The sequence below is a fragment of the Triturus cristatus genome, chromosome 4_1 (assembly GCF_964204655.1).
Source record: "Triturus cristatus chromosome 4_1, aTriCri1.1, whole genome shotgun sequence".
Classification (NCBI taxonomy): Eukaryota; Metazoa; Chordata; class Amphibia; order Caudata; family Salamandridae; genus Triturus; species Triturus cristatus.
Genome location: NC_140585.1, coordinates 423,867,530 through 423,895,213, shown reverse-complemented (window position 1 = coordinate 423,895,213; position 27,684 = coordinate 423,867,530). Strand labels below are relative to the sequence as shown.

The window sequence follows — 27,684 nt, the reverse complement described above, 5'->3', positions numbered from 1 at the left end:
ATTTAGAGTTTGGCAGATGGGTGCTCCATCACAAATGTGCCGGATATCCCGTTGTTCTAATTACAAGTGCCATTGCATATAATGTACTTGTGTTAAGATAGACTGGATATCTATCACGTTTGTGAGTCTACCAAACTCTACATTCAAAGGACAGGGGCTGATCTGGGCCTTTTCCTGCATATCTGGTCATAGGGAGAAGCCTACTGAGAATTTACCATGCATAACATTGGCTGTAAGACCTTTGATAGCAGTAAATTATGCTGCTGTATGATAAAAACAGCATAGGTTAAGAAACTTTATGATCTACATGAATCCTTTGGTCATTTGGGAGTTACGGTCACACTGTGAATGTAGCCAATGTATGCAAAATAGGGTGCCAACTGCCAAATGTATGAAGGCCATGTAATCTATGTACATTCTTGAAGCTTTTCTTTCTTACTCATGTTTTTTTTGCAATATTGGGTGACGTCTATCAATTATTAGGTAAACACGGAAATAAGTGTGAGGCCTGCTAAGCACTGATTCCTACCAGGCATGTGGGCCGGTATTTGTTTGAAAGCAATATGGGAAATGCTGTGCTCATGCTGGGCATATTTGAGGGTTGCACCCTCTACTTCACCTTTGTATTCTATTAAGCGATTTTCACCTATACAGTTTTGGTGGGTTTTCCATCTTGTGCAGAAAAAAACAAGCCCAATTGAATATGTTGACAGTAAATGCAGCCCAACGGTATGTAAACAACATCAAGCTGAATCTTGATGTGATACGTAATGCTCTTAAAAATGGTAGGGACCAGGAGATGGAAGTAGGTTCTGGGGGCCCATAGACCTTAGGGACAGTCACAAGTCCATATTTGGTAGCTGACCATGGCTCGAGAATTTGGCATGGAGAGAGTATCCATCACAGAATGGTGCTTTTGAGATGGGAGGTGCAAATAATCTGCTTTTCCAATTTCCACTGAAAAACACATGTTCACATTGTTGTAATTTCAATAGTTAAAATTAGTTTAACTGAAAACAAGAAACCCTAAAGAAAACTAACCATTAAATTTGCACTACACGGTAAAACTAAAGGTCACCTTTGTGTTTACATCTCATGCAGCTTTATTGTGAAAACATCCACAATGTATAGTATAACATTTTCCCCTCCAACCTTCCCCCTGTACCTCCCAGACGGTTGTAGAGCTCATAGAATTACAATCTCTGTTCCTCCTATTTCAGATGGGATACGACTCTGTCTATATCTATATGATCAACTGCCAAGTATATATGTTATCAACGTTTGCGGTGGTATATGTTTGGGCCCCTAATGTTGTCTCTCAGAACAGTGTGGTGGCACCTTGTCAATTCCTTAATAAGTGACATATAGCACTTCAGTGATTTGTACATACATATATACCTATGAACCCCTATTATGTATTGTCTTCTCCAGTATTCAGGAATAGTTTCCAAATTGAGTTACACTTTGCTATTTACTCATTTACCTGTTTTTTTGCAGGATTTCCTTTGGGGAATCACATTTTTTACTCAAAATGTAAACAGACGCCGTGTGTGGGTCTGAAGGTGAGGGGCCAGTTGTGACATGAATTCCTGCACTGCTCAAGCACGTGTGTCTGTGAGGCGGTCTAAGTGCTCGGTGCTTTCTGTTACACTGAGTGTGGCTGGACTCTCAGGGGTTCCTTCTCACCTCATCTGACAGGAGGAGGTGGCAGTCACTTTTAATGACTTGCGGAGTGGACTACCAGACCCAACACACACCACACTACTGTGTACCAAGTGGAAGGTTCTTGTGCAGACATCGATATATTAATGACTTTCCATGAGTTTAGGCAGGGTTTGCAACTGGTTAGACGGGCTTTGCTCTTGAAGACTTACTGGCCCTTGGCTGAGTATGCGATTTAAGGCTCTTCTCTTGTCCCCTCCCCATACCTTCCCCAACACCATCAAATGAGGGCACACTCTGGTGCAGTGTCGCGGAAGATGGATGTTTCTGAAGCTTAGCCCCCTTTAAAAGGATGTTGCAAGTTGTGTTCCCCGCTATTGGTTGGCCAGGCTTGAGATCTGCCAACCCTTTCACAAAAGTAGACATCCCCAGCGTGTCACTGTGCTTTCAGCTCCAACCCTTAACAATGTCTCCAACATAAAGGGATAGACCGGATGTCGCGGATTGAATTTGTTTACAAGCAGACAGCACATATGAAGGGATACACTTTATGATGTGATTGAGCGTCTGATTTTTTTTTTATTCATGCAAAGGCCACGATATTTTTAAAGTTGATTAAGTCTTCCATTCTGTTGCCATATAATTAAATAGAAAACAAGAACACTCACGAAAAAACGTTCTGCCCTACGTTCTATCCCATGCACTAATGAAAACATGGATTTGGAAAGTGCACTGGAATCTGGGTTTGTGGTCTGTGGCCTTTGGGCACTCCCACCTTCATATCAGTGGCACTTGTTTTAGTGGAACGCGGTGAGAGATTCTAGGTAAAGCACCGGAAGCATAGATCAGCACGCGAGCCTCGACTCACCCGGCGCAGCCTTTCACCTTTCCGAGGTCAATATAATGAGCACCCTTGAGCTGGTAATTGTGGCACCTGGTGCTTGACTGCAGCTGCAGCAGATGCTGAGCGACTGAGTAATGGCTTGAAATGATTGGAGAATGGAATGAGCACAGTGTGCGAGTAATGAGAGGTGGGCGGAGTGCTCCTCCTGTGACTTTGTAACCTCAGCAGGGGCTGAGAACAAAAGAAGGCGGTGTTTTTAATCTGACTAAGAATCACATTAGTCACCTAAATTAAGCATTAGCAAAACCATCAGCTCTGGTTTACGGGCACCAAACTTATGATCACCTTTTACTAGACAACTATGACTCATGGGTCCATTTCCCTCCTTGAATTAAGGCCCGTGGTTGCCTCACTATGCCACTGCCTGTAGGGCTAGGGCATCGACAGTCCAAAGTCAGTGGCGGCTATAGTGCCATTAAATTGGTAGAGCAGCGTGGGGGAGGCAGCATGGGGAATAAACATGAGGAGGCAGCATGGGGGGCAGCTCATGTGACAACATTTAAAAAATAGTACTTACCTGCCATCTCCAGCCTCTGTGCTCTTCTGCGCCTCTGCTCGTAGAGTTCCGGCATTCCACAGTCTTCCCTACGCCAATCCAGATGCTTCTCTCATGCTGGTATTACCCAGCATGAGAGCAGCGCCGGGATTGGCCTGAGCGCCCAGTTTCATCGCTCACTGAGGGAGTATGAGCCTTTGCCTGTCCTCCACCCGGCTGTAGAGCACAACTTAGGTGGAGAGATCTAAGTGCGCATGACGGTTTGACCATCCTAAAATGGCCATCCAAACCGCCATGCGCACTTTTAACAGTGCAACCACTCCTCCTCCTTCCTGCAGCTGCCTGATGTTGAGGCGTCGTCACAGTGCATGCCCCCCCCCCCTGCCCATGGCTCGGCTGATGTAAGCGAGGAAGAATAAAATTGTAATAACCTGTGTAATTATCATTTCATTTTTCATGTTCTCACTGCTGCGAAAGCAGTGAGGTGACACTGCTTCGCCTCAACGAAGGAGCTGCAGCTGTCCAAAATAAAATTTCTGATGGGCCAGTGAAGCTGCATAAGGGTTAGCCACATGATAGGCTTGTTGCCTCATGAATTAAGCCATGCAGAGGATGTCATTCAGCTGATACGGCGGCAGCTTTGCAACTTTCCTCTTCAGCAAAGTGAGCTTTCGTTGGCCACAGAAAAGGTGAACTTTTAAAATAATAGAAACGATCAGCAACACCAACCAAGGTACAAATGTTATTCCCTGGACCACTCCTCTACAGTATGCGGCCGTAATGACAGCAAAATGAGTCGACCGGTGCCGGATCACCAAGCCAGCACCTCAGTTTAGTACTGGGATTACTGCCCATTGGTCGACAGTTGCGGTCCTCCCAAAAAATTATCTACCGACAAATATAGTATGAGAGGAAAGTGGCCGCCAGGACAGGGATAAGAAGGAGTAAAGGGGAGTAGCAGCGCCTGACCTGCAAGTGTGGTGTTTTTGACCTGCTCTCCTTCAGGATGGTTGTGCGACATGAGATCACAATGATCGTGCGATGCCTGGACCTCTGCAGGGCCTCACATGCCAGGCAAAGTTTGCATTGGGACTTTGAGACAACAGCCCTTGGAAAGACCGAGTCCAGGTCTCCCATCCCCAGAAAGTACAGTGGATGTTGAGAACAAATTAGGTAGGCATGAGTGAAGTTGACAGACTGGGAGTGAGGGAGGCTGAGGGGATGTGAATGGTAAACAATGGTTATGCAGCGGGGATGAAGGCTAATAATGAGCAAGAGAGCCATAATGGACAGGACAGGGACAGGCGGCAGAGCACCATAGAGTAAAGGTTTAGGTGGAGATCCGCGTGTTTGTGTGTGTATGCACACAATGTTTGAGATGTTTGCATCCGGTAAATGCTGGGGGCTGATCCCAACGCTGATGGACAGCACTATTAGCCAATGCCTAAAGTCAATTGAACCACAGTAGCCAATGGCAGAAACTGGCTGTCCAAAAGCACGTTTCTGTGTATGTATGTTTTGTGGTGTGTGTTGTGTTGAGTGATCTCAACAGCTGTCACCAGACAGCTTGAGCTGTCTGTCGGCTAGTTCTAAAAATACTTCACATTCAACCAACCAGTCATTTGTCATAATCAGCCTTCTTGAAACCTATGTGTTTAAAGTTCCCATCATATGATCTCCCCATGTCTTCCAACTCCCTGCCTTCCCTTTCCTCTCTCCTGCCTCTGTTCGAAAACAATGTGCCCACATTTTCTTTATTTTACTTTGATGTGAAACTGTATTCCATTCTTGTATTTCTTTGTGCTGTTTAAATAAAATACAATCGAGTACAATACTGTAATTTTCCCTCTAATCCGGAAGAAGGAATTTATAACTGACAATAAAATGATTTCCTCAAAAGTTTTACATTTTTCTTACTAGGTCTTTTAGAATACTCAGACATCACAAATTGTATTTTAGTGTCCACGGCAGAAGAGAGCGCTCACCCTACCTTACTGCTGACAAAATCCACAGAGAAGTAACCACCCTCAGGCTTCATGCTGCGTTTCCTCTTCAGGTACTCAGCACACCCTCCCCCTAGATACTGTTCACTCTTTCTAGCATCAGATGCTAGACTTTTCATCTAAACCACCACAGGCTCGAACATCATTCACTGTTTGTCTCATATAGCTGCACTCTGCTCCCAGGGTGGTCCCCATTATCTCTCCTTGCAGCACACCTGCCTCCTTGCCCTGTAACACCAACTGCACAGGCTCATCACTGTAGGCCATGGAACAGCAAGGAAAATAGAATAATACACAAGGCAAAGTTATAATATAGAAATATGCAAATGTGTTATAAAGGAAGCGCTCAATCTCTTTCTCATGCATCCTTCCAGGTTAAGCAAACTACTTTGAATTGACAACAGTAAAGCTCTCCTCTCTCTGTCATTGGTCAACTTCCAAGTACCAGCACCTCCATCCAGGAAGACTCCTCCGTTCCACACATACCGTTGAGGCAGGTCCTGTTGGAGGAGGCTTCATTTAGTACTCGGTCTGACATAAAATACATCATCCAGCCCTCTCCATTCCAAGAGACAATGGAGCAAAATCCTATTTAGGTGCACAATTCCATTTACACCCAAAATGTGATTGCAAATTGGGCAGCATCTGCCCATTCACTGATTTCACGCGTACTGTTTCTCCATGCTGAAATTGCATACTCGTACCTATTTGTGCACAGGTTTACAGTAGGTAAAACGTGGCAATGGTCTTGTATGGTAAATAGTAAGAAATTCTGATTTGTGATCCGAGAATTCATTCCCAGGGGTCTAAGGATTGCATACATGGAAGTAGGTACAATCGGTTTTCACCTTTTTCCCTTCTTTTCTGCTTTACCTCCTATTTTTAAAACCCCTTGAAAGCAACTGAACATGTCTACTTCATGGGTGAATTCTGCAACCAAGCTTCCCTGTATAAAAGGAATCTTCAGTCCTTTGACACCGTAGAAAACACAAACGCTTACATTGTCCCTGGTGACAGCAAAGGGAGCCACTCTGCAGTCCATTTGAACACTACCAAGTTCAAGAAAACAACAGCCTCTGTGGCTGGACATCCATGGGGTTATTTTATGCAGCCCAACCGCGAGATACCTTCAGTCATCAAGTAAACTAAAATCACGTAGTCTTGGTTCAAAAGGCCTTATCTTTAGAGTCGCTGACTTGTTTAGAGGATCCATATTCTGGAATACAGAGACCCTTTCCCATCGTCTAAAAAGTCTTCTGAAACGCTGGCTGTTCTGGAATAATATTCTAATCTAACCAGTTTAGCTTCCCGTTCAAAGCTTTGTGCCACCCATTCAGTTGCCATGTACTCATTCAGTGAAATGAATTTGTAAACATTTTGAAAGCATTTAACATGATTAAACATTATGCCGGACTCTATGAGTTCTGAATACTGACCCACGATTGCTTTTCAAGATTAGTTTTGCACCCATACCTTTCTGTGATAGTGAGGTCTTGATAATTATTGCTGCCTGAAAATTTGGAGAATTTTGGAGAACCTGAGGTTGTACCTGCTTCTCGCCTTTACATGTTCTTTCACAGACCCATTCAACCTCCATTCCAAAAACGATTTCAAATTCCAAGTCAACCTACAGGGAATTTTCCAGCATTTTCCTCAAGATATCAGCTTCATAAAGTAGACCCTAAAAAATGCACTCATGTTTTTACTTCTGCTATATGCACAGTGTAGAGGGCCACATATACAAGGCCCTTTTGTGGTCCCACACTGGCCTATTCACAGAATGAGCCCATTTGCAAACACAAAAAGGCATTTGCGATTATTTGAAAGAGGAGTGTTTAAGGCATCCCTTCCAAATACCGATTTGCATTGGTATGTACGAATGTTTTATGACTGAAATGCGGTTGCAAAACATTTGCACTTTGCAACAGCCATTTGTGAATGGGAAGGGGTCCCCTTGTGAATGATATATTTTTTAAAGCAGGCAGTGGTCCCAGGTACCATTTCCCACTCTGAAAAAATTAAACTTAAACATTTATTTTTTTCTTTTTAAATGCATCCCGTTTTCTTTTAAGGAAACACAGCCGTGTTTAAAAAAAAAAAAATTCTTTATTTAAAAGTAATCACAGACATAGTGGTCTGATGACCATTCTGCTTTCTGCGATTCCCAATGAGTCGCAAACTGAGACCAACCTCATTAATATTCATTAGGTAGGTTTATTTGTGACCCACTGGGAATCCCCAAAAATGTAAAACACACTTTTGTACATTAGTGTTTGTGATTACCAAATAGCGAATGATAAAACTGCTGCTCTTTGACACCTACAGTGGATCAGCAGACAAGGTTCTGTCTCTACCATTGGTCCCTGGTTCCGGACTCATTCCTCGCGAAGCAGGGCTGCATAAGTGGCTCACCCAAGGACAGGAGCCTCACATGTTTCTCCATGACCTGCTGTATGCACTCCTCTGACTGGCAGTTTGAGGGAGGCTCACAGAAGACATCATCATGTGTTCTTGAATACAGGCTTTGGAGATTCCTGTATTCTTGGGGCTATCACCCCAGGTCTTGGGAAGGAAGAGAAACCTGATGCAGTCGCTTTCTTATTGAATTTGCTCATTCGTTTTAGCAATAGCTCCCGGCTTCCTCACTCAGCGGGAAGCCAGCATCTAAGCTTGCGTTTTAATGTGAGTGCCATTCGTTACTTGAAATTGCTCCGTCCAATGGCTTGTAAAGGCAGAATCAGGATGACACCGAACGATGCTGCATAAACACAATTTCTGTATTTCTACATTATTCTTCTTGTGCATTTTTTCACCCAGTTCCATCATTTCCAAACAATAATAAAGTGTAGACCCCTACCCCCTAGAATGAGTGTACCAGAGTTCCCATGTTTACAAGATGTTCTTCATTATTTTTAGTTTTCATAATGAATATTTTACATTCAATCCATGTCAATGTACTATACTGTGAATTTAACAACCTATACACAAATAAGATGTTATATGTATTTAAAGGTTTTTGATAAAGTTTGCACCTAGCCCTTTCACCATGTGTTTTCCTTCCCTCCAGCTTTCAGTACTAACCAAGCGTACCATTAAGCTAATATTTACGTTCTCTGTTTAGAAAAATGTCTATTTGCCCTTTGAGATGACGTTTTTGTAAGATCTATTTTATGAAACTTAAAGTGTACCTTCCTTAAAGAGGCTATCTAGTAAATTATGTAACAGTACATCCCAAAGCCCCGGCTGACGTCATCAAGCAAACCACCCGACTGCTGAAGGTTGTTGGAGATGCAGGAGTGGTGGACAACAAGAACGTATGTGTTTCTCTACACTGGATGCCCCCTTTAAAAGCTCACATGACATTATGTTTTTATCAGTTTCATAAATGGGTAGCGCCTACATGTTTGGATCGAAGTTTGCAAGTTTTTCTTTAAGTTACTTAAACTGGGATTAAAAAACTATCATAGAAGGCGTATTGGGAAGTTATTGTAGCTAAACCATAAAGTTCAAAGCAGGACACGTTCATCCTACAGTGAACAAGTCACTGTTTGAGGTATAATTAGAGATGTGTGCTGGTTGGCAAGCATGCATACCTCATTCCTCTTGCGAAAGAATTCTGAAACCAGTCAGTTTCCTAGTACAACCTGTATCATGGTTTATTACATGGGAGAAATTTAGGTCATGGAACATGTTGTTCTATAGTTGATTGCACTGATTACATAATGGGCTGACTATATTTAGTTTCACCCCAAGATAAGGCAATGGGAACTTGTGTTCTGTGTCCTCTTTGCCCATGGTTACTTCAATGGCACTAATTTCGTTTTGGGTACAAACTTAATTTCTGTCCGAAATGCACTTTCGAGCAGTATTTGCCCACGTGCTAATTATTTAATCTACGTGCAAATTGTTCGCCCATTCTCTTTGCCCACAAGTTTACAGCCGAATGAACTGGGCAAGAAGCGTTAATTTAACAAAATGAAATTATGATTTTTGCACCATGGGGATTTACAGCTAGGCTGGCATGCTTAATGCAACTCTGCGGCTCTGTTTTGCTGGCGCAGAGCTGAGCTCCTGTTTCTGCACCGGCCCTACGTATAGTGAATTAATTTGACAGATAATACTCTGAGTTAGTCCTTTATTTTCTGAAAGCACAGCTGAGAAACAGGGAGATGCAAACCTTGCCTACTGTTTCTGAGTGATACTTCCAATAAGTTCCCACTCCTAAATTGAGGTGGTAACTTATTTTCAGAAGGGAAGTTGGTATTGTAACATATTTGCCAAAGAGAAGCGGTTTTCCTTTGTGAATTATGGAAACAGTTTCAGGAAGAGTGGGCAGTGATTCCTGGGACCACCCTCAACTTCTCCTAAATGCTCTTTTAAAACAAAGTTGTCTTTTTTTTAATCAGCCCTGTTTCCTTGAAGAAACATGGACAGCTTTCAGAATGTTTTTTTTTTTTTAAATTAAAAACACATTCATAGACATGGTGGTCTCCTGACCTTTTCTGGCCCTGTGATTGCACACCAATCGCAGTGAGTCGCAATTTGCAATTTACTTTATGAATAATAAAGATGTAGGTCAGATTGTGACCACTCTGATTCAGAATTGTGTGAAACAACCTATTACTACATAGGTCAATTCTCAAAATTCAATATTGGTAGCAACCAGTTTATTGATACATCTGGTCCAAAATGCCTTGCTTGTGGCAAATATGTTAGCCTACTTGAACTGTGTTATCACCATCTAGGCTCTGAGGGCTATTTAGAGGCTGTGAGACAATTAAGGTGGAGTAATCTGCCGGCTAAACTCAAACCCAAACTCAAAAGCTATAATTTCCTCCACTCTATTTAAAGACAGGCAAACTGCTATGTTTCTGATGGCGGAGCCCCCGCTGGCTCTGCCGGAGGAAACTTTAGCTCATGGGCATTGGGTCATCAATCTGAGTACTGCCCTATTTACCTGAATGTTTTGACATACTTTTGTGTACTGTTTGGGACCGCTCGGAAAAGCTGGGCAGTCCCAAACCATGGTTTTTTTTTTAAATGACCCCCGCACCCTTGGAGAGAGCTCCCAGGATGTGAGTGGCACTACTTTTTTTGTTTTTCTCCACTCTGGGAGTTTGCTTTTGAAAAACATGTTTGCTAAGGGGCTGCATGAATCATGGCCATTCAAAAAATGTATAGTGACTTCAGAGGAACCACGTGGTGTGCTGCGACTGCCCTGGTGGAACACGGTACAGTCGGCCAACCTCTAAATAACCCCCTCATCAATATTTAAGTCCAATGGAGTTTATCTATTCTTGATACTATTCATTTGCAGCCCACAAGGTCCAGCTGCTCAGCTAGTGCACACAGAGTGCATCCCTGTGCTTAGTCAAGGTTGGCGAGTGCCTCTTCATTGATCATAATGGAAACTGCTTCAGAAGCACTTAGCTTTTTACCTATACACCTGGTATTTTGAAGACCTACCAGCTCCCCCATGAAATCACTGCAGTCCCCTGTACTTCCGTTCCTTGATGCGCGCGGAATTGATGGTGTCCTGTGGAGGACATAGCGCATGAGTGCAAAAAATTGTTCTTCTCTTTTTGCGGCCTTTGTTCTTCTTTGTGAATATAACAATCTTTATGCTGTGGCTCTGGAGCTCTGCTCAATAGACCACATATATGTCTATATGAGTGATAGAATATACTTCGTGCCAGGCTCTCGTTTACCCAGCAACTGTACCTGAGCTCTCCTCCTTCCTGATCTCTTCTGGCAGACCATCTAGTAATCAAAAGGCCTTGTCAAGCAAAGTGTGCAATCTACATTCCGTTGATCATTTTTTGTCAGCCCCTTCCTCATATTTTGCAAGGATCTACCAACTCGGGCTAAAACTCAGGAACATGCTCTTTTTCCAGATTGGAGGAGGGCTTTGGTTAGCCCTAGATTTATAACAGTGCCCCAAGGTAAGATGAACATTGCCCTCCTTCAATATTATTGTTGACATTCATCTGTGCACCCCCCAAAGAAATGTTTACCAGGGATAGGGCTGTGCTATCGCTGTATCTTGTTCAGTTCAGGACCAGGCCTAAGTTCATTGGGAAACCCTACTGCTGTGACCTTTCTTGGAACAAAAGGAACCTCTACTGCCTGGAGTTTGGAAGCGAGCAGGTACCTAACCATGAGGACTTCTAGTGCAGCCCCGCTGACCAAAGCCTTTTTGGAGTGCGTGAATGAAATGAGCTGTCTATTTGCCATAAGTGTCTTGCAAGCCGGAACTGATTGCATTACTCCTGTTCACATTTACATGAGCATGAAGGCCGCGCGCCTGCAGGGAGCATTCCAGAGGCACTGGTGTGATAAGTCTGCATCATCTCTAAGACTTTCCATATCCCCTTTGTGATATGGCCTTTGTGAGAGCTCATTTCTGGCTATTTCTGGACCTGAAAGGAGCACAGTTGTTTTTTCTGCTTCACCCCAGGCTTTAAGGTAATTTCCTGTTGGCAACAGATTCCAAGAGCAGCAGGTACTGGACACGTCAGGTGGCCATCATCCGGGTCCTGTACACATTACCTTTACTCCCAATACCCAATGGGCATACGTTGGACCATGCACTATGCCCAGTACCTTGGCTCCTGTATGTACGAACACAGCCTGTGCCCACGCCAAGCAGATACTTGACACTTGTGGGCATGGCCTAATGGGACTTGGGCACTGGAGGTGATTTTTGACCATGTAATGTAACCAATATCATGGAAGTTGTACTGCCAGGGCATAGTTTTGTGATAGTGTTTTTAAACTGAAAATGCATCTTCGGTAACCGCCTAGAACAACCTGCATCCAACTTTCCATTATCAAAATGTAGAGATGCATTTAGTATTTCAAACGTGTTTATTCATTAAACAATGACAGTGTTGTATATAATCCAAATATGTGTTGTTCAGTAGCTGCGCACAATACCAGCACCAACTGTTAATGAGAAAAGGACATGAACCTCACATGTGTCATGTACACATTGCACACGAATTAGGAGTTTCGATTAGAATAGAGGTCAGTATTCTGGTTGTGGTCAGGGCTACATTTAGGATTAGTGCTGCAAGGACGATGGACATGAAGGCTGAAAACCATGCATGCTGCCCATGGAGCTGAATTTGAGCGTGCAGACTCTGTGGCTGAATGCTGATGTGTCTTTTCTTCAGGCAAGAAAGTGCTTTCCATCCTTCTGAGGATCATCAATGCACTCCTTGCATTATACGGCTCTTCCAGGGTACCCTTTCATGGCCAGAAGAAAAATCTTTACCTAAAAAGGTCTGCAAATGTAATGAATGTGCGCGCACTTTGGACAATGGTGGATTGACCAAAATGATTAGCTTTCCACAACCAGTCATTTCCAGATTCAGATCCAATATCAGAACTACACGACCTAAAAGAACTCAGAGAGCTATGCAATTTTCCCTCCCCCTTGCTGCTAAATATTTAAGCATACTCAACGGTTATGTGTGCCTGCCAAATTTGGTGTCAGGAATTAAAACGGAATAGTAAATATTGGGACCCACTTTCCTTTCTCTAACTTTCTCCCCATTGAACAGTTTACTTGATGCTTGACAATATTGAGCAAAGTGTATGACAATATTTTGGGGAAGGTTATGTTTAGATTAGAAAAACAAAACAACGATTGGCAAAACCAGTCGGTCTTGCTTTGCCGATGTTGAGCAAGCGATGCAGTCAGCTATGCTAGCGCCCAACTGGCCATGTTGAAAGTATAGTAAGCAAAGAAGACTTTTCTATATATACTTTAAAGATGGCCTTTGCATTGTGTGACCCATTGTTTGTGATATCATCAATGCATAGTCACCACTGGCCAGTGTCAAGCAAAGAGGCGGACTTCTTAGAAGTATAGAAACAATGTTTTCATTGTTCTTCATTCTGTTTACTTGGGCAGTTGCTGCTGGTGGCTTTGTCAGTACGGGCAGTGTTTAAAACCCTCCGGCATTGGAAAATCCAATAGTGTCTCCCACCATGGAGATGGGTGAAACTGGACATTGTCATGGGACATTATCCAGGGCATAACCAAGACTGCCATCCTGTGCCTGGCTTTCCATGGAAGTGCATTGGAAGGGACGGTGGGCGGTGAGAGAATGGGTAAAGATAACAAACAGGCGATCAGTAAGGCTACTCTCCCGCTCCTGGCAAACCTTCGAGGAGTATTGAGGATAGTGAGAGAGGAGAGTTGGCGTTAATCAGGGGCGGCAAAGTAGAGAGGGTGACTTTGCTCCCATAGAGTCCTAAACATGTAATGATTTCTTTCATAAATGGCATCTGTGGTGGAAGCCTACAACCCAGTCAATCAAAACCAAGGTTAAAAAAAGCTATAGTCCAGGGGAGGGACAAACACAAAATAGAGAGGAAAGACACCAATAAAAAGCAGGGAACTTAAAGTCTTGAGCAAGGGCTACAGGAGCTGTCTGTAGTGAGACTGCAAAATGCAACCACAACTATAATCCACATGGTCCTTTTCCTTATTAATATACATTGTCTCATGCGAATCCTGCCTCACTTTTGATAATGTCAAGATATCATTGCAAGTACTCAGTGTTTCATTAATTTCCTTTTTTGACATACCAATAAAACATGTTTATTGGATCTGATTATACTGTTTTGTATGTGGTGCTCTTTTAAGGTTTCTCTCTGACTTCTAAATGATTACCTTTCTTGTTATTAGATTTCTGTTGCAATGCCTTGAAGATCTGGATGCCAATTTGAGGAAACTGAATTCTCGCTTGTTTGTGATTCGTGGCCAGCCAGCAGATGTGTTTCCACGCCTCTTTAAAGTAGGTTGACAAACAGGTTGATTTAACCAGTTTGTCCACATCTGTGCATCTGTCAAACTGTATAGTAATACTTCTGAGTGACACGTGCTATAAAATGCAACAGTTGCAAAGTATAATCCAAAATCATTTAATTTAACTTATGATACGATGTGGGAGAGTAACTGGAATGTGATCATTTTGAATGCTTAATTTAATTGTTTCTATTTTATTTTAATTCTGGTTTTAAATTTGGATGCTTTTAATTGGATGATTGAACGCGTTTCCACCTTTGGGAGCATACTCTTTCCTTCTCCTTCACATTCGTAGACCACAAGCGGTATAATGAGGACTGAAAACTCTGCAAGCACATGTAGATAATCTGTCATGGAGTTTGCACACATGCATGTGCGTTCCCCCAAAGTTAAGACACAGTGTGATACTTTCTGTGGGCATGGCTACGAAAAGGAAATGTATATGGTCGCCACAAGAACTGCATCACATGCTTTACACAAGGATTACTCTCTTGGTGATTTACCAGACAGAAGCTCAGCCCTGTCAGACTAGTATGTTCCCTGTATCTTTGTCGTCGATCTATATTTTCTTACCATCACAAAGTATTTTTTCTTGTCCGTTTCCAAACTGTGCGATCAAGACGGAGTCAAACATAAAAGTAGGGAAAATCTGCTTATCCTAGTTTATCCCAGTTCATCTGCGTCCTTCGTGTAACAGACTAAGCGCCCGATTTATAGTTCGGCAGTCAGAATAAAACGCAGTCGAGGTGGTGGAGGACTTTACATCTGCCACCCTGCCTTTACTCCGCCTGCCAATTTTAGAATACACCACCAGCACTGCAGCTAGCGCTACGGCTATGGCATCAAAGGCTTTCATACAAAGCTATTAAAAAGGTTGGTGTGCATCCGTCATTGGTGATGAATGCTTCCATAAAAATGATAAAATGCAGGAGTTTATTTTTTGTAAAAGTTAAGTCCCCCTACACCATGGGAGTCTTCTCCCATGGTTGGGGGGTGGGTCACTTTTTATTTTTACTGTCCCTCACCACTGAGGTAGTCCTGGTAGTGATGAACAGTAAAGAAAAAAAGTCATCCGACCTCATACTCTAGAGTGGGTGGTCAGGCGACTTACCCCTGACAGCCTGAACTCCTTTGGACCACTAAACAAAGGTTTACAGCAACACTGTAAATTTCACTCTATCTGTGTAAACCTTCCCGTCTGCCTGACTCAAAATTGGGTGGGCAGTCCGAGCGTTCGGGGGACAGGGTATTCTGTCACCTTTGCGTAGGGGTACCCTGTCCACCTAGCTCTAAAGCAAGCCTTAAGACAAAGCTTGACAGCAAAATTGCATATAACCTGGATACCTCAAACCATAACAATTTAGCCTTTTGGAAAATACAGTAACGATTCAAGTGACTTAAATTCCATCAATTACTTGAAATATGCCCCATAGGCATTCAATCTGTCAGAAGTACTGAGACTTCTTTTTATGGTCTGCCCTGGCAGTGCAGCTGTCGACAGACCATTATGTGATCAACAATAAATAGGGGCCTTGGCTCCACCAACTTATTAGGAGTAAGGAGTAAAGGATTTGATTGAGCAGGAGTTATGTGCTGGAAAAATAGTGCTTCTTGCACTTTCACTGGTTCCGGAAGGGTTTCTCATCGCCAGGATGGCCACCACATCAAACGTAATGACGTGTTAGCATCTTGTTTTGTTCTTCATTGACTCTCTGCGCCCTCGCTGTCTGCTGCCACAGTACAATTTGTGATTCCAAACTAACCGTCAAAAAGGAAATTCAATGTCAGCTCCAATCTTAAAACTGTTAGTGACGTGAACCGATCCTTGACTTATCAAACCATTTAGATTATCAGTCCTTTGGAAAAATTAATCCACTCATGAAGAGGGTTTTTTTTAATTTAATGCTCTGTCTAAAGAACACAATTATAAACCTCAGGAGGAGAAAGGATTGTCTTCTGCCAAAAACTCTATTTTATGATTATTATTATTATTATTATTATTATTATTGTTATTCAGTATTTAATAAAGCAGGAGCTTCCAACCAATATGGGAATCTCGATGCTATTGAGAAATCAAATCTCGTGGATAGAGTACTCAATACAATCCTAAACCTCAATACTAATCAGCGAATTTTCATTTTCAGACTAAGCCATACATGCACTGGCTCAATCCAGATGTTTTCCAGGATTGAATTCCAGAGTAAAGCACACTGAACATTAAAGGCTCGGCCATCTCATCTCTTCACTTCAGAGTTGGACCGGCCTCTCTGGCACTCTTGCCTCTGACATATGGATCATCTTGAAAAGGCCGCTGTGTGTACCATTTTGTTTTGGTCCCTTGGCCTTTCAAGAGGGGCCCAACTGGCAGGGCCAACGTGGCCAATAAGCCAGTCCAGCACTGCTTCACTTCATATTGTAGCAGAGGTTTCTTTGCTGAACTAAGCGTTTTAATGAGAGAATATTTGAAACAACTCATCGCAGAGCAAAACATTTTTGAATGTAATAGATCTGAGTAACATATATGTAGGTTTGAAATGGATCCAATTGTTGTGCTGTGATCAGTTTACTTCAACAATGCTATCAGCAGCATTCTGGATAGATTCCAATTTAGTAGCAGTCTTACTTGGGAAACCCAGTAGGCCGCATTTGCAGCATCCAAGCAAGACTGTTCAAACGCACTTGTGACCAACATCCTATGAGAAAATTAGGAGATCCTCATGCATACACAGGGACCAATTCACAGGAAGAGTATTATCCAGTGGAAGAATATTTTCCATGATAGCAATTCTCCATGTGCAGATGTGCACTATCCACAGTTGCACTGGTGGGAATGTCTCTGAACAATTGCAACTTCAGATTCACAAACATTGCCTAGATTTATGCCTAATAAATGGTCGCAGGTTTTCAGGCATAGCCTGGCAAATCTGAATTCCCAAGATGAGTAACTTTACACTCATGCAAGGTCGTTAACTTCTAGGAGTTGATTTACTCATTATTTTAAGAACCAGGCCCACGTCTTTTTTTGTTCACTTGTATTTCAATATACACAATGTATCAGCACTTGAACGCTCCAGGTTTTGGTTTTAAACACATTGTAACAAAAAGAACGCTTGGCCGACTTTTGTATCCCTCTTTAAATCTGTGAGTAGAGTTTACTGTGACCACATAGGTTAATTGTCCAAACTGAAGGCGTGGACTGCAGGGATGGGAGATCGTAATCCAAATATTAAATGGTAATTCTTTGGTTTCTCATCTGGAGCTGTCTGCACTGTTTCTGTTCCTCTTGTGATAGGTGCTAATCCTCCGTTATTGAGTGGAACTGGTGCATACAGAAGACAATCCACCATCTGTGTTTTTTCTATCACTGGAAGCAGGTGGTCCAAGGAATTCAGATGGTGACTTCTACTCTATGTTTACTGTTCTTTCCAAAACTTTCTCTCGTTCACAATCCCTTTTTCAAGATTTCAATGAATGGACTCTCCTTTCAAACTATTGTCTCAGGTCCTTTAATAGTCAAATTGGATCATTTGAGTATGTGAAAAAAACTTGTCTTGGTAGTTTAAACTCATCTTGAAATTACTTGAAGCATTTCAAAATCCCATGTCTGGAATGACGGTCATATTAAAGGATTTGGAAATGATAAGATTCACTTCCTAAAAGTTTTATATTGAGTTATTAGGGTCATGTTGAAAATGTTTTTTCATGGCTGCCATTTCACATAGGTTGATCTTAGTCCATTGAATGTTACTCTCTTGAAGTAGTTTGTATTAAAGTCCTTAAGAAAGCAAATGTTGCTTATTTCCCTAAACAAATGTTGTATGCAGATGGTTCATCAAACCAAAAATTGTATTACACTTTGACCTTCATTGTGACCCCAAATGAAGCTACTTATACCAGATTCTAATTTTCTTAAATATATACCTGGAAGATGTAATGAAATAGAGCAAAACAAATATTTAAAAAAAATTGGGCTGAATCTTCATTCTGTTTAGATTGCAGTGTCCAATGAGACTAACAGATAATCGTGCTAGTTTCTCCTAAATTACCAAATTTCTTTCAATAATTTCTTATAATTCTTTTTAATTACCAACTCTGCTTTACTACAGATATCACCTCCAAGATATGTTGATTCTCTAACAACAGTTCCTTCTAGTGTGGCATTAATGTTATGTTTAATAACAATGCAAATAGTTTTTAATGGAACCTCTGTACATGTTCTTGCTGTCTCAAAAATGACCCCAACTTGTTATTTCTGCTTATAGTTTATTTATACTGTAACACTATGTATTTTGCTCTGAAATGTTTTACTCTATTTACAATGCCACAGTTAATTTTTTACTGATCTTATTTCCAGGAGTGGAAAATATCAAAACTTTCCATTGAATACGATTCTGAACCATTTGGGAAGGAGCGAGATGCCGCGATTAAAAAGCTTGCAAGCGAAGCTGGGGTGGAAGTCATTGTTCGAATATCCCATACATTATATGACCTGGACAAGTGAGTGCATGATTGTATAGAAATGGAATCATATATGTATTCAAGTGTGCAAGAGGACAATAACAATGCACGTGTTACTTATCTTCCCTATGTGGTGCTACAAGGCATTTTTGGGAGGCTTTGGAAGTAGAATACTTCAACAGAAAATATCAATAGATCATTACAATAGACCAGGTCCATTAACAGCCAGTCACTTCGCAGCCTTTTGCATCTGCAATAGAATGAGGCCTCTTTTTTGCTCTTTACCCCATGAATCATTCCAGCACAACACAAGCAGACCACTCAAGAGGATTTACTGATTTCTTGCCTCATAATCTAGGATTCCATCTGTGAATCCTCTCAACCAGACTCAAATGCAGAGGAGGAAGCCTGCAGGGGGCAATGGACTGCCCTTTCTGCTTTCACATGCACAAAGTCACTGTATTATAACACCTGCTCCTTAAAGAGATGCAAATCCCAAAAAGTCCACTTTGTTTAAGGGATATCAAGGGGATCATACCGTGACCCATAGTAAGGAATACACCTACTTGTGTTTGGGCCAAGATACAGAACAAAGGCCTAGCTATTAATGGTGCAGCATAAATCTATGTTTTAACCTTTAAATCACTTTGAAAGCATATGTTGAAAGTTTTACATTTGATGTAGAGTTCATTATCAAAATAAAAAGTGTTTCTTTCCTCTAAATAGCCTTTACGGGACGAATGAACATGTTTCTTTAACTTATCTACAGCTCTTCAATCGGCTTTGTTTGTGTAGTTAATTATTCCATCCAGTTTAGATTAACAGTCTTCAACGACTAAAATTTCTCAAATCAAAACAAACGGAGAATTCATAAAATGTTCTAGTAGCTAGTGTCTGTTTCTAAAAAACTCAGAAGATTAATGACCCTCACTAGGCAGTAAAATCAGACAAATATTTAAGGTTTTCATAAATATTGTCTTCTAAAGATTTATGTAGAATACAATAGTGTGAATTTTCATACAGTTTATCCTATTCTGTACATACAAGCGGAGATGATGAAAATGTGGCCCAGTGTAGTTCAAGTGGGTTAAATGTGCTTGCTCAAGGATTGCAATCACTTTCTTATGGTTGGTTTGCAGTTGTCAGTTTAAGCTACATCATGTTGACTGGTGCTTTCTAGTTTGCTATCAAATACATTAAACACTTTGATTTAATGCCTGCAAATCTTAAAAATCATTTCAACTAATGTCTCCCTTGTTCATGTGAGTTTATTAAGCCAATGTCATTTTGTTTGTTCACAGGAATATTTTTCTGCTGCTAAGCATTCAGAGACTTCTTCACGTGCACATAATTACATTATTGTAAAAATGTTATGAATAAACGTAAGCCTTAATTAACTCTATCCATGTATTTTCACTATATTGATGCGTCCATTAATTATTTTCATAGGATAATAGAATTAAATGGAGGACAGCCACCTATGACCTATAAAAGATTTCAAACTTTAATAAGCAGAATGGAACCACTGGAGATGCCTGTGGAAACCATTGGACCTGAAGTGATGGAAAAGTGTACGACTCCAGTATCCGATGACCACGATGATAAATATGGTGTACCATCATTGGAAGAGCTAGGTATAATACTGCAGATGTGTAGGTCATGTGCTTTAGAGGTGATATTGGACTGTGAAGCATTGTGTCATATAAAGGTTTCCTAGCATGTAACCAGTTGTAAAACACTGGAAGCAAACTGTGTAGAAGTATGTTGTTTGGCCTGCTTAGCCCAGGGCCTGTGTTTACAGGGCAAAGGATCATCTGAACATCAACTAACTCAAACTCCAACCAGTCCAAAAAGCAGTAGTTTAACTTAGCAAGAATGGAAGAGTGGGATGTTGTCTCTTGTTCACTGCTCTGTGGTGAATTTTGTTCTATTCTACCCTGTTCTACTAATTAGCTAATAGGTGAATAACAGTATCTACCTGCTTATTCCACATATGTTGTAGAGGTATTACATCTGATTTGGAGATGTATAGGGGTGCAACATTATCTTGGAATTTCTGTGAATATGTTGTCTGGCTTTTCTCCTCTGGTAGACTGCTGTCTTTTAAAAATAGTTTGCCTAAAGAATTAATCCTTTGGAATTTCTTGGGTTACATTAGCCAGGTTTGCAGGACCACGCTGGGAGAATCTTTCAATTTTTAAGGAAATTAAGCTCTGGAGTACGTAAAATATTGGTCACTTCACCCGTTTTTAACAAATAGTGACTTGTTTCATTTGGCATTGTGTATCTTTTTTTGTAGAGGTTTTGAAACTTTTACAGAGATTTACCTGATGAGTCTAGATATTTCAGTGTCATAAATTTTCACATAAAATCAATTAATATGACCTATTGACATAATTAGAAGCTATTTAATTTAATCCTTGCTGAAGAAGGCAAAGGTGGAGTGATTTTATAATCTGTTGTTAATTGAGATGGGAAGAGTGATCCTACCTGCATTTGCTGCCAATGTCACTTACAACTCATCATTCTAGCAAGCTGGACATTGAAACCTCAGGGTCTGCATGTAATATGTTTGTACGTTCAAATCACGTTTATCTTATAAAAGCACACTTTTTGGTGTGAGGTAGTTTATCACATAAAAAAAGATGGTGAACAATCAAATGCAAACTGGAAAATGGAAATGTCCTTTCTTCCAAAACCATTTATACAAATGGTTTAGGTTTTTCTATGTTTATCACACCTATGAATGGAAAAGCCAATTTGACTTCAGTGTACGTTTAAAATATGTTAAATGAGAAGATAATATTAACTTTTAAAATGCATGAAAACACAGTAATTCCTGATGCGAACCCATAACCTTTTACTCTCAGTAATTGTTTGGGTTGTCCTATACCCTTCCATATTATGGAAGAAAAGGTTACCCTCAGTGAGATGATGTATGCATTGATCCTTATGAATATCTCTTTGTAGCTGATGGACTCTTTCTGTGTTGCTTCTGTTGATGTACAATATTAAAGTTATTTAAAAGGAAATTGACAACTACAAATAATGTTGCTTTTTTTAAATATGATCTTCATTTAGGCTTCGATACAGAAGGTTTATCATCTGCAGTTTGGCCAGGAGGAGAAACAGAAGCTCTTACACGCCTTGAAAGGCATTTGGAAAGAAAGGTAATGATCTTTCAAAGAAAGTATCTGGTTATCACTTCATGTTTTATTCAGAAATTTGATAGTTGTAGAATGCAGTAGCCAGGATGGGGATTAGTCTCATGGACTCACACGTCACACAGATCAATTCTATTAACTGAAAAGTAAAGAAAAGGAATGGTCCCCATGCACGTTATTCAATCGATATCATTCTGATTTAGTGAACCATACATCAGTAACAGTCACAATCATAACATCATGAATCCACCTTTTCATTTATCCACAAATTACTTTGTGTGTTGTATCATTAAAAAAATCTAAATGTGATTAAGTCTAAGAGCCCTGAGTTCTTAATATTGACAAGTTCATGAATAGCCCCAAGCACTTTCAAAATTTCTCTCCAACAGTGAATATGTGACAAAGTAAGAGAGCTTCATAAAATACCCATTTTCAAATCTTTAATTACAGGAAAGTGGCATTTTAGAAAGTAAAGTTAAAAAACAAATATTATATGCTACCCAGCTGCACAGCAAATTTGCGAGCCTACTGACTACCTTCCACATTATCATCAGCAAATCACGCTGCCCGGAGATTTTAATACAGAACTGCCAGCTTGAGAAGAGACAGCTCTTTTAATGAATTCTCCTTAGTACAGAAGTTAATGGCCTCATATTTCAAGCATGCCACCTCTTAGATCTTATTTGCAGCCAGCCCAGGTGTCCTGTTCCATTGCAGTTCCCCTGTCTTCATCTAGCCAGTTAGTTATTCCATTCTGCTTTATCCTTTTGGAAACATTTAAGAAAAACACCACCAACATCACCCATTCCACAACCAAACACAGTCTCTAAACTGACATTATTTTGTGGTTCTTCATCTTCAACAGACTCCAGCTTTAACTCCTCACTGGATGCTGATAGCATGCTTAAAACCATTATTCCCTTCAAACCCTCTTGCGACCACCATCTCAAGCCCTTCGTATCTTGCTGCAACCAACTACTTAAGCCCACCAAACTCCACTAAACTGTTGGTAACACTTGTGCCTCTTATCACGCTACCAGAAATCTGCATGTCAAGTACCTGCAGCTAGGAGCTGTTTAAAATTGTTCAGTCTATCTCTAATTCAGAGTTCTCTTCCACCTTCTTTGAACAGTCACAAACGTAATGCAACAACTTCTCCACTTTTTCTGCACTCTTTGTCGCCCTTGCTCAACTCATCACCTGCTTTGGTTTCAGTGTGAGGTGCTGTGCAAACGCTGCACAAATGTTGTTAAAGCTTGATAATCAATCCCTATTAGCACGCAAACAATTAATGTTTTCCCATGCATGAATAATAATTTTTTGAAAGCAAGTACTGATAAAACTGAGATCATCCTAATCAATGGTAAAAACAAACATCCTCACTTCTCAGTCAATAAAGTCTCTTTATTCATCTGAGGCTTTCGTCAAATGAGGCTACTCAAAAAAGTCTACTTTTCCTTCTTGTTGCGTCCTGATGACAGGTTGTACAAGCAGTCATCCTTAAACACCTTGATTACCGTAATTCTCTCTACTTAGGTTCTCCTTTCTACTTGATCCTCTTTCCTTAATGCATTGAACATGCTCATGTTAGTCTGATTTTCAGGTTCCCTTTCATACTCACACTACTCGCTACCTTCAGTCATTGCACTGGTTATCAGTCTAAAACAGAATGATTGTGAAGTCTTTGTGCTTGGCCTGATGGGCTTTTCACAAAACTGGTCCTCTATTTTCAATCCCAGTGTTCCCATTCATCTCCAACCCGCCTCCTCCTGTCCTCCTTTGCCAGACTGGTTCATGCACCGCCACATCTGTTTGGGAGAGCACACATGTTCTGTACTTGATGCCAAACCTTTCTGCTTTTAATCAGACCATTCCATTTTAAAAGCCTTACAAATCTATCTTTTCTCTTCTTAAATTCACAGTATGTTTAGCTGAATTCTGCTGTTTCCTCTAGCGCCAAGACGACTTTACAAGTAATCACATGCTTTACAAATTCAAATTCAAATATATAAGTTAGAATGTAGTGTCATTTAGGTAGGTGTTCACTTTAATGACAATGTTTTGCTCCTTGTCATGTTAACCACTAATCCTGTGTGTTACTTAGGTATGCATTTAAGATATAGATATGATCTACGACAGTAAATGTAAACACCCTGGGGTCTAGCTAGGCAAGGCTCTTTGAAATGTTTGTGCTGTTTTTCATACATACGAAATGTTGATGTTTTGTAGTTGTTGTGAAGTATTTCACTGTGCAAGGGGTGTGTGTAGTGTGCAATGCTTCAGGCGTTTTAGACTTGCTTTCCAGAAATGTTTTTGGTAATCTTCCAATGAATTCCACTGTTCAAATTTAGACATTTTCTGAAGTAACTGAAAGCACAAACGTATTGTTAACATGACCAGTCTCGGGCAACAGTGTCCAACGTTTGTCCTCTTGTAGCAGATCCATGCCAGGTTTAAGGATGATCACAGATTATGTAAATGGGCTCACCATAGGTTCATTGTGTATACATGTTTTGTCTAATGTACATATCATGAAAATCTGGCATTAACCCCGCCCTTTTAAACCTACATTGGACACCCTTGCTCTGGACGCCAGTCTGATTGACCAATATTTAAATACCTTTGTTCTTGTATTTGTAGGCATGGGTGGCAAACTTTGAAAGACCTCGAATGAATGCAAATTCACTTCTTGCAAGTCCTACAGGACTGAGTCCCTACCTAAGATTTGGGTGCTTATCATGCCGCCTTTTCTACTTCAAACTAACAGATTTGTACAAAAAGGTAAAATATATTTGACGCACTGTGTTGAAAAGCCTTTTTTTTAAACTCCAGTTGATAACGCTTCTTGTAATGCTGTTATTCTACATTTTAAAGGTAAAAAAGAATAGCTTGCCACCGCTTTCTCTCTATGGCCAGCTTTTGTGGCGAGAGTTTTTCTACACCGCAGCAACAAATAACCCCCGATTTGATAAAATGGAGGGAAACCCGATCTGCGTGCAAATCCCTTGGGATAGAAACCCTGAGGCGCTGGCCAAGTGGGCGGAAGGAAGGACAGGCTTTCCTTGGATCGATGCTATCATGACTCAGCTGCGCCAAGAAGGGTGGATCCATCACTTGGCGCGTCATGCGGTTGCTTGTTTCCTGACAAGGGGTGACTTGTGGATTAGCTGGGAGGAAGGAATGAAGGTACATCAAGCTGTGAATGCCTCTTGCACATGTTATTCTTACGTTTGCAAAGAAAGTCTTATAAAAATGTATTCTAATGACTGCCTGTAAGTTTCTCCAGAATTGCCTTCCCTCTGTTTAGCAGTGATTTTCTGTCAAACCAGTTGTTTGTGGTAATAGTAATTACTGGTTCGCGCCCATCTTCGGAAGAGCAGAAAGCATCTGACAGCAGCATGCACATGGGGATTCCTAAATATTTCTGGTTTTGCGCTGCTTATTCTCACTATGCAGCCTCAGTGCTCTGTCCATTGGATCATATTCTCTGTAATGTGTTTTGCTAATTTGGTTGAAAGTCAAGAATGAAAGTGCGTATATTCAGTTTTCATATTTGAGTGCGACATATTTTATCACGAGGTTCTACCTACTCATCCAACATTTGGTATTTCATTTACAATATAGTGTTTATGCGGAATATCTAATTTGCATGTGATTCACCATATTTATGGTAATATTGAATTTCCCTCACTCCTTACTAACACTATGGGAGTCCCCACTCTTCCAGAGAGGCGTTTCACATCCCTACCCTTGACTACTCAGAGAATGGTACACCAAGCTTGGTGTCCCTTCCAACTGGAACCAAGAATATACTCCACCAGCTGCATTTCTCCCATCCCCTTTTTTGTGATTGATGTAATGCCCCGAGTGGTAAGGGTATACGCAGACGTGGGTCTGTTGCTCACTTTGCCACTGCAATCAAGCTACATGAGAATCATGAGCCCAATCAGTGTTAAACTGTTCCTGAGTTGCTTGTGTTCCGATTCAGTGGGGACCGGGCATGGCAGTTCAGGCTGATATGTTCCCATTGGAGCAGGGTCAAGACTGATTTGCATATGACTGGGTCCAAACAGAGGTGGCACACATTGGGATGCCACCCTGACTGATTGCAAGTAGCTGAGATTAATTCAAGCATTGCATCCACCTTGTTTTAATTCCTTAAGATTATATTTGACAGCAGGAGCATTTACACTGCTTATTTTATGTTAAGAGGAATTTATAGAATTCTGAGTCTCCAGCGTCCTTTTGTTGTCTTCAGGGGCCTCTGACACAAGCAAAGAGAGAGGGAATCTAGTAGTTAGAAAAAGAGCTCATAAAAGAAGGCAGGGGAAATTGAAGGGTCTTTGCATGGTTAGTCATGAAGATTGAGACACTGAAGACAGTTTAATGGTCAACAGCAGGCTTTGAACTCCTGCAGAAAGCAGTGGATTTTAGGTTTCTGTTAAACATCTGGTGGTTCTTCTATGAAAATTTCCCAGCAGTGCATTGACAGTGAATAGGGCCCTGAATTGCCATGATGCATGGTCAAAAATGTTTCTCTTGTTAGACCCATATGTAGCACAATACTTCTGATGGTTTTGTCCCCTGACTTACATGCTCATTGCATGCATGCAATATATCATAGCATAAGTCCTGCAATTTTGTGTTTTATCTTTAGCAACCCAGCACATATAATAATAATACAGCTGAACATCAAACAATTGGTAAATGTCGGCAAGACCCTCCTCATTGAAAGTACAGACTTTTTGGAACTATTCTGCCAAACGCCAATTGTCCTTGCCAGTGACTCTTCTACCAAGAATTCGAAATACTTTTTTTTAATATCATCCCAATACTTCTTGATCTGTAGAGGGTATGTAGAATATTTTTTTTAGTATGCCGTTGTGTCCACAATGGGAACTTAAATAAAGTCTTTTGAAAACAGATAGATTTTCTCTTTGAGCCTGCCCACGAGGCAGACGTTAAGTTCCTTTGCCAGGTGTTTGCAGGTACAGAACACTTAGTGAAATCCCAGCCCTTAGCATTCATAGTCTTTTCTGTTTTTTTCATAGGGACAGGATACTGTTGAGGATACACTTTTCTTTCTTGCTAAAAGTGTATCCAGATTCTCACATTAATCATGTAGTATATTTTCCCGTATACTTTCATAATCTCTCATTTTAAGATGAAAATGCTCACAAAGGTTAGAACGTTAAGAGCTTTATATTGAGAAAAAGGTTTATAAGATCTTATAGGAAATCAAAAAATAGCAGAGGGAAATAGAGGAAGATACACTCTATTGTATCACCCTAAATGGAATTAAAAGAATCATTTCATACATAGTATCCTCCTGTTCAGAATGCACACTGATTTAAAATTACAAATATCACATCAGAAAGCTTATTTAAAATTGCAGCCTGTTGTCCTTTTGAACTTATATATGTAACATAAGTGAGCATAGAAGTTTCTAGGCACCTACGGAGAGCAATTCTGTCAATACGGGGAATATCCCAAGTCTTGCAATTCAAGGGAGTGTTACTAAAAGACACAGGAGTAGTCCTTGAGCTGCATCCTGATGTCCAGCAAAGAAAGTTAGACCTTTGATATATGGCTAATGATACATTTTATTTGGATAGTCTGGTGATGATTCCAATAGATCTTTCTGCCTTTGTCCTCTGGAGGCCAGTATGGAGCGAATGTATGTTTCATAGACAGTGCTGATCAACTACTGAAGTAATGCGTTCCTCTGTTGCACTGAATCTTCTAACTAAATATATTATGGTCTTTGACTGTTAAAAACTATTACTTGAGCGATAGGTATGCCTAAGATCACTTTTATCGACAATATAAACTTGGCATAACCTGGTAATGTTTTTGGAAGTGTCGATACAAGTTGTTAACAGATTGTGTTCTGTTTGTCAAAGGTCTTTGAAGAGCTGCTCCTTGATGCAGATTGGAGCGTGAATGCTGGAAGTTGGATGTGGCTTTCCTGCAGCGCCTTCTTTCAGCAGTTTTTTCATTGCTACTGTCCTGTGGGGTTTGGTCGACGGACTGACCCTAATGGAGACTACATCAGGTAATTGATCCAGAATGTTTTTGAGCTTGGAATGCAAATTGGAGCAGTAGAGCTACAATTCTATTTTAAACATAAAATTATGTAGTTGTAGGGCAGGGCTAGTTGGGTTGATATTATGGTAAAA

At 40.8% G+C, this 27,684-nt stretch overlaps 1 protein-coding gene across 2 annotated transcripts in view; it reads left to right on the top strand.

Annotated features, from left to right (window-relative positions):
- Nucleotides 1–27,684, top strand: part of CRY1 (cryptochrome circadian regulator 1) — a 130,060-nt gene that overhangs the window by 37,838 nt on the left and 64,538 nt on the right. For both annotated transcript variants that reach the window (XM_085652551.1, XM_085652552.1), the window contains exons 2-8: nt 13,764–13,872; nt 18,238–18,380; nt 19,791–19,975; nt 21,423–21,511; nt 24,146–24,286; nt 24,380–24,691; nt 27,409–27,560. In XM_085652551.1, coding sequence (XP_085508677.1) covers nt 13,764–13,872; nt 18,238–18,380; nt 19,791–19,975; nt 21,423–21,511; nt 24,146–24,286; nt 24,380–24,691; nt 27,409–27,560 — 1,131 coding nt within the window. The remainder of the gene's footprint in view (nt 1–13,763; nt 13,873–18,237; nt 18,381–19,790; nt 19,976–21,422; nt 21,512–24,145; nt 24,287–24,379; nt 24,692–27,408; nt 27,561–27,684) is intronic.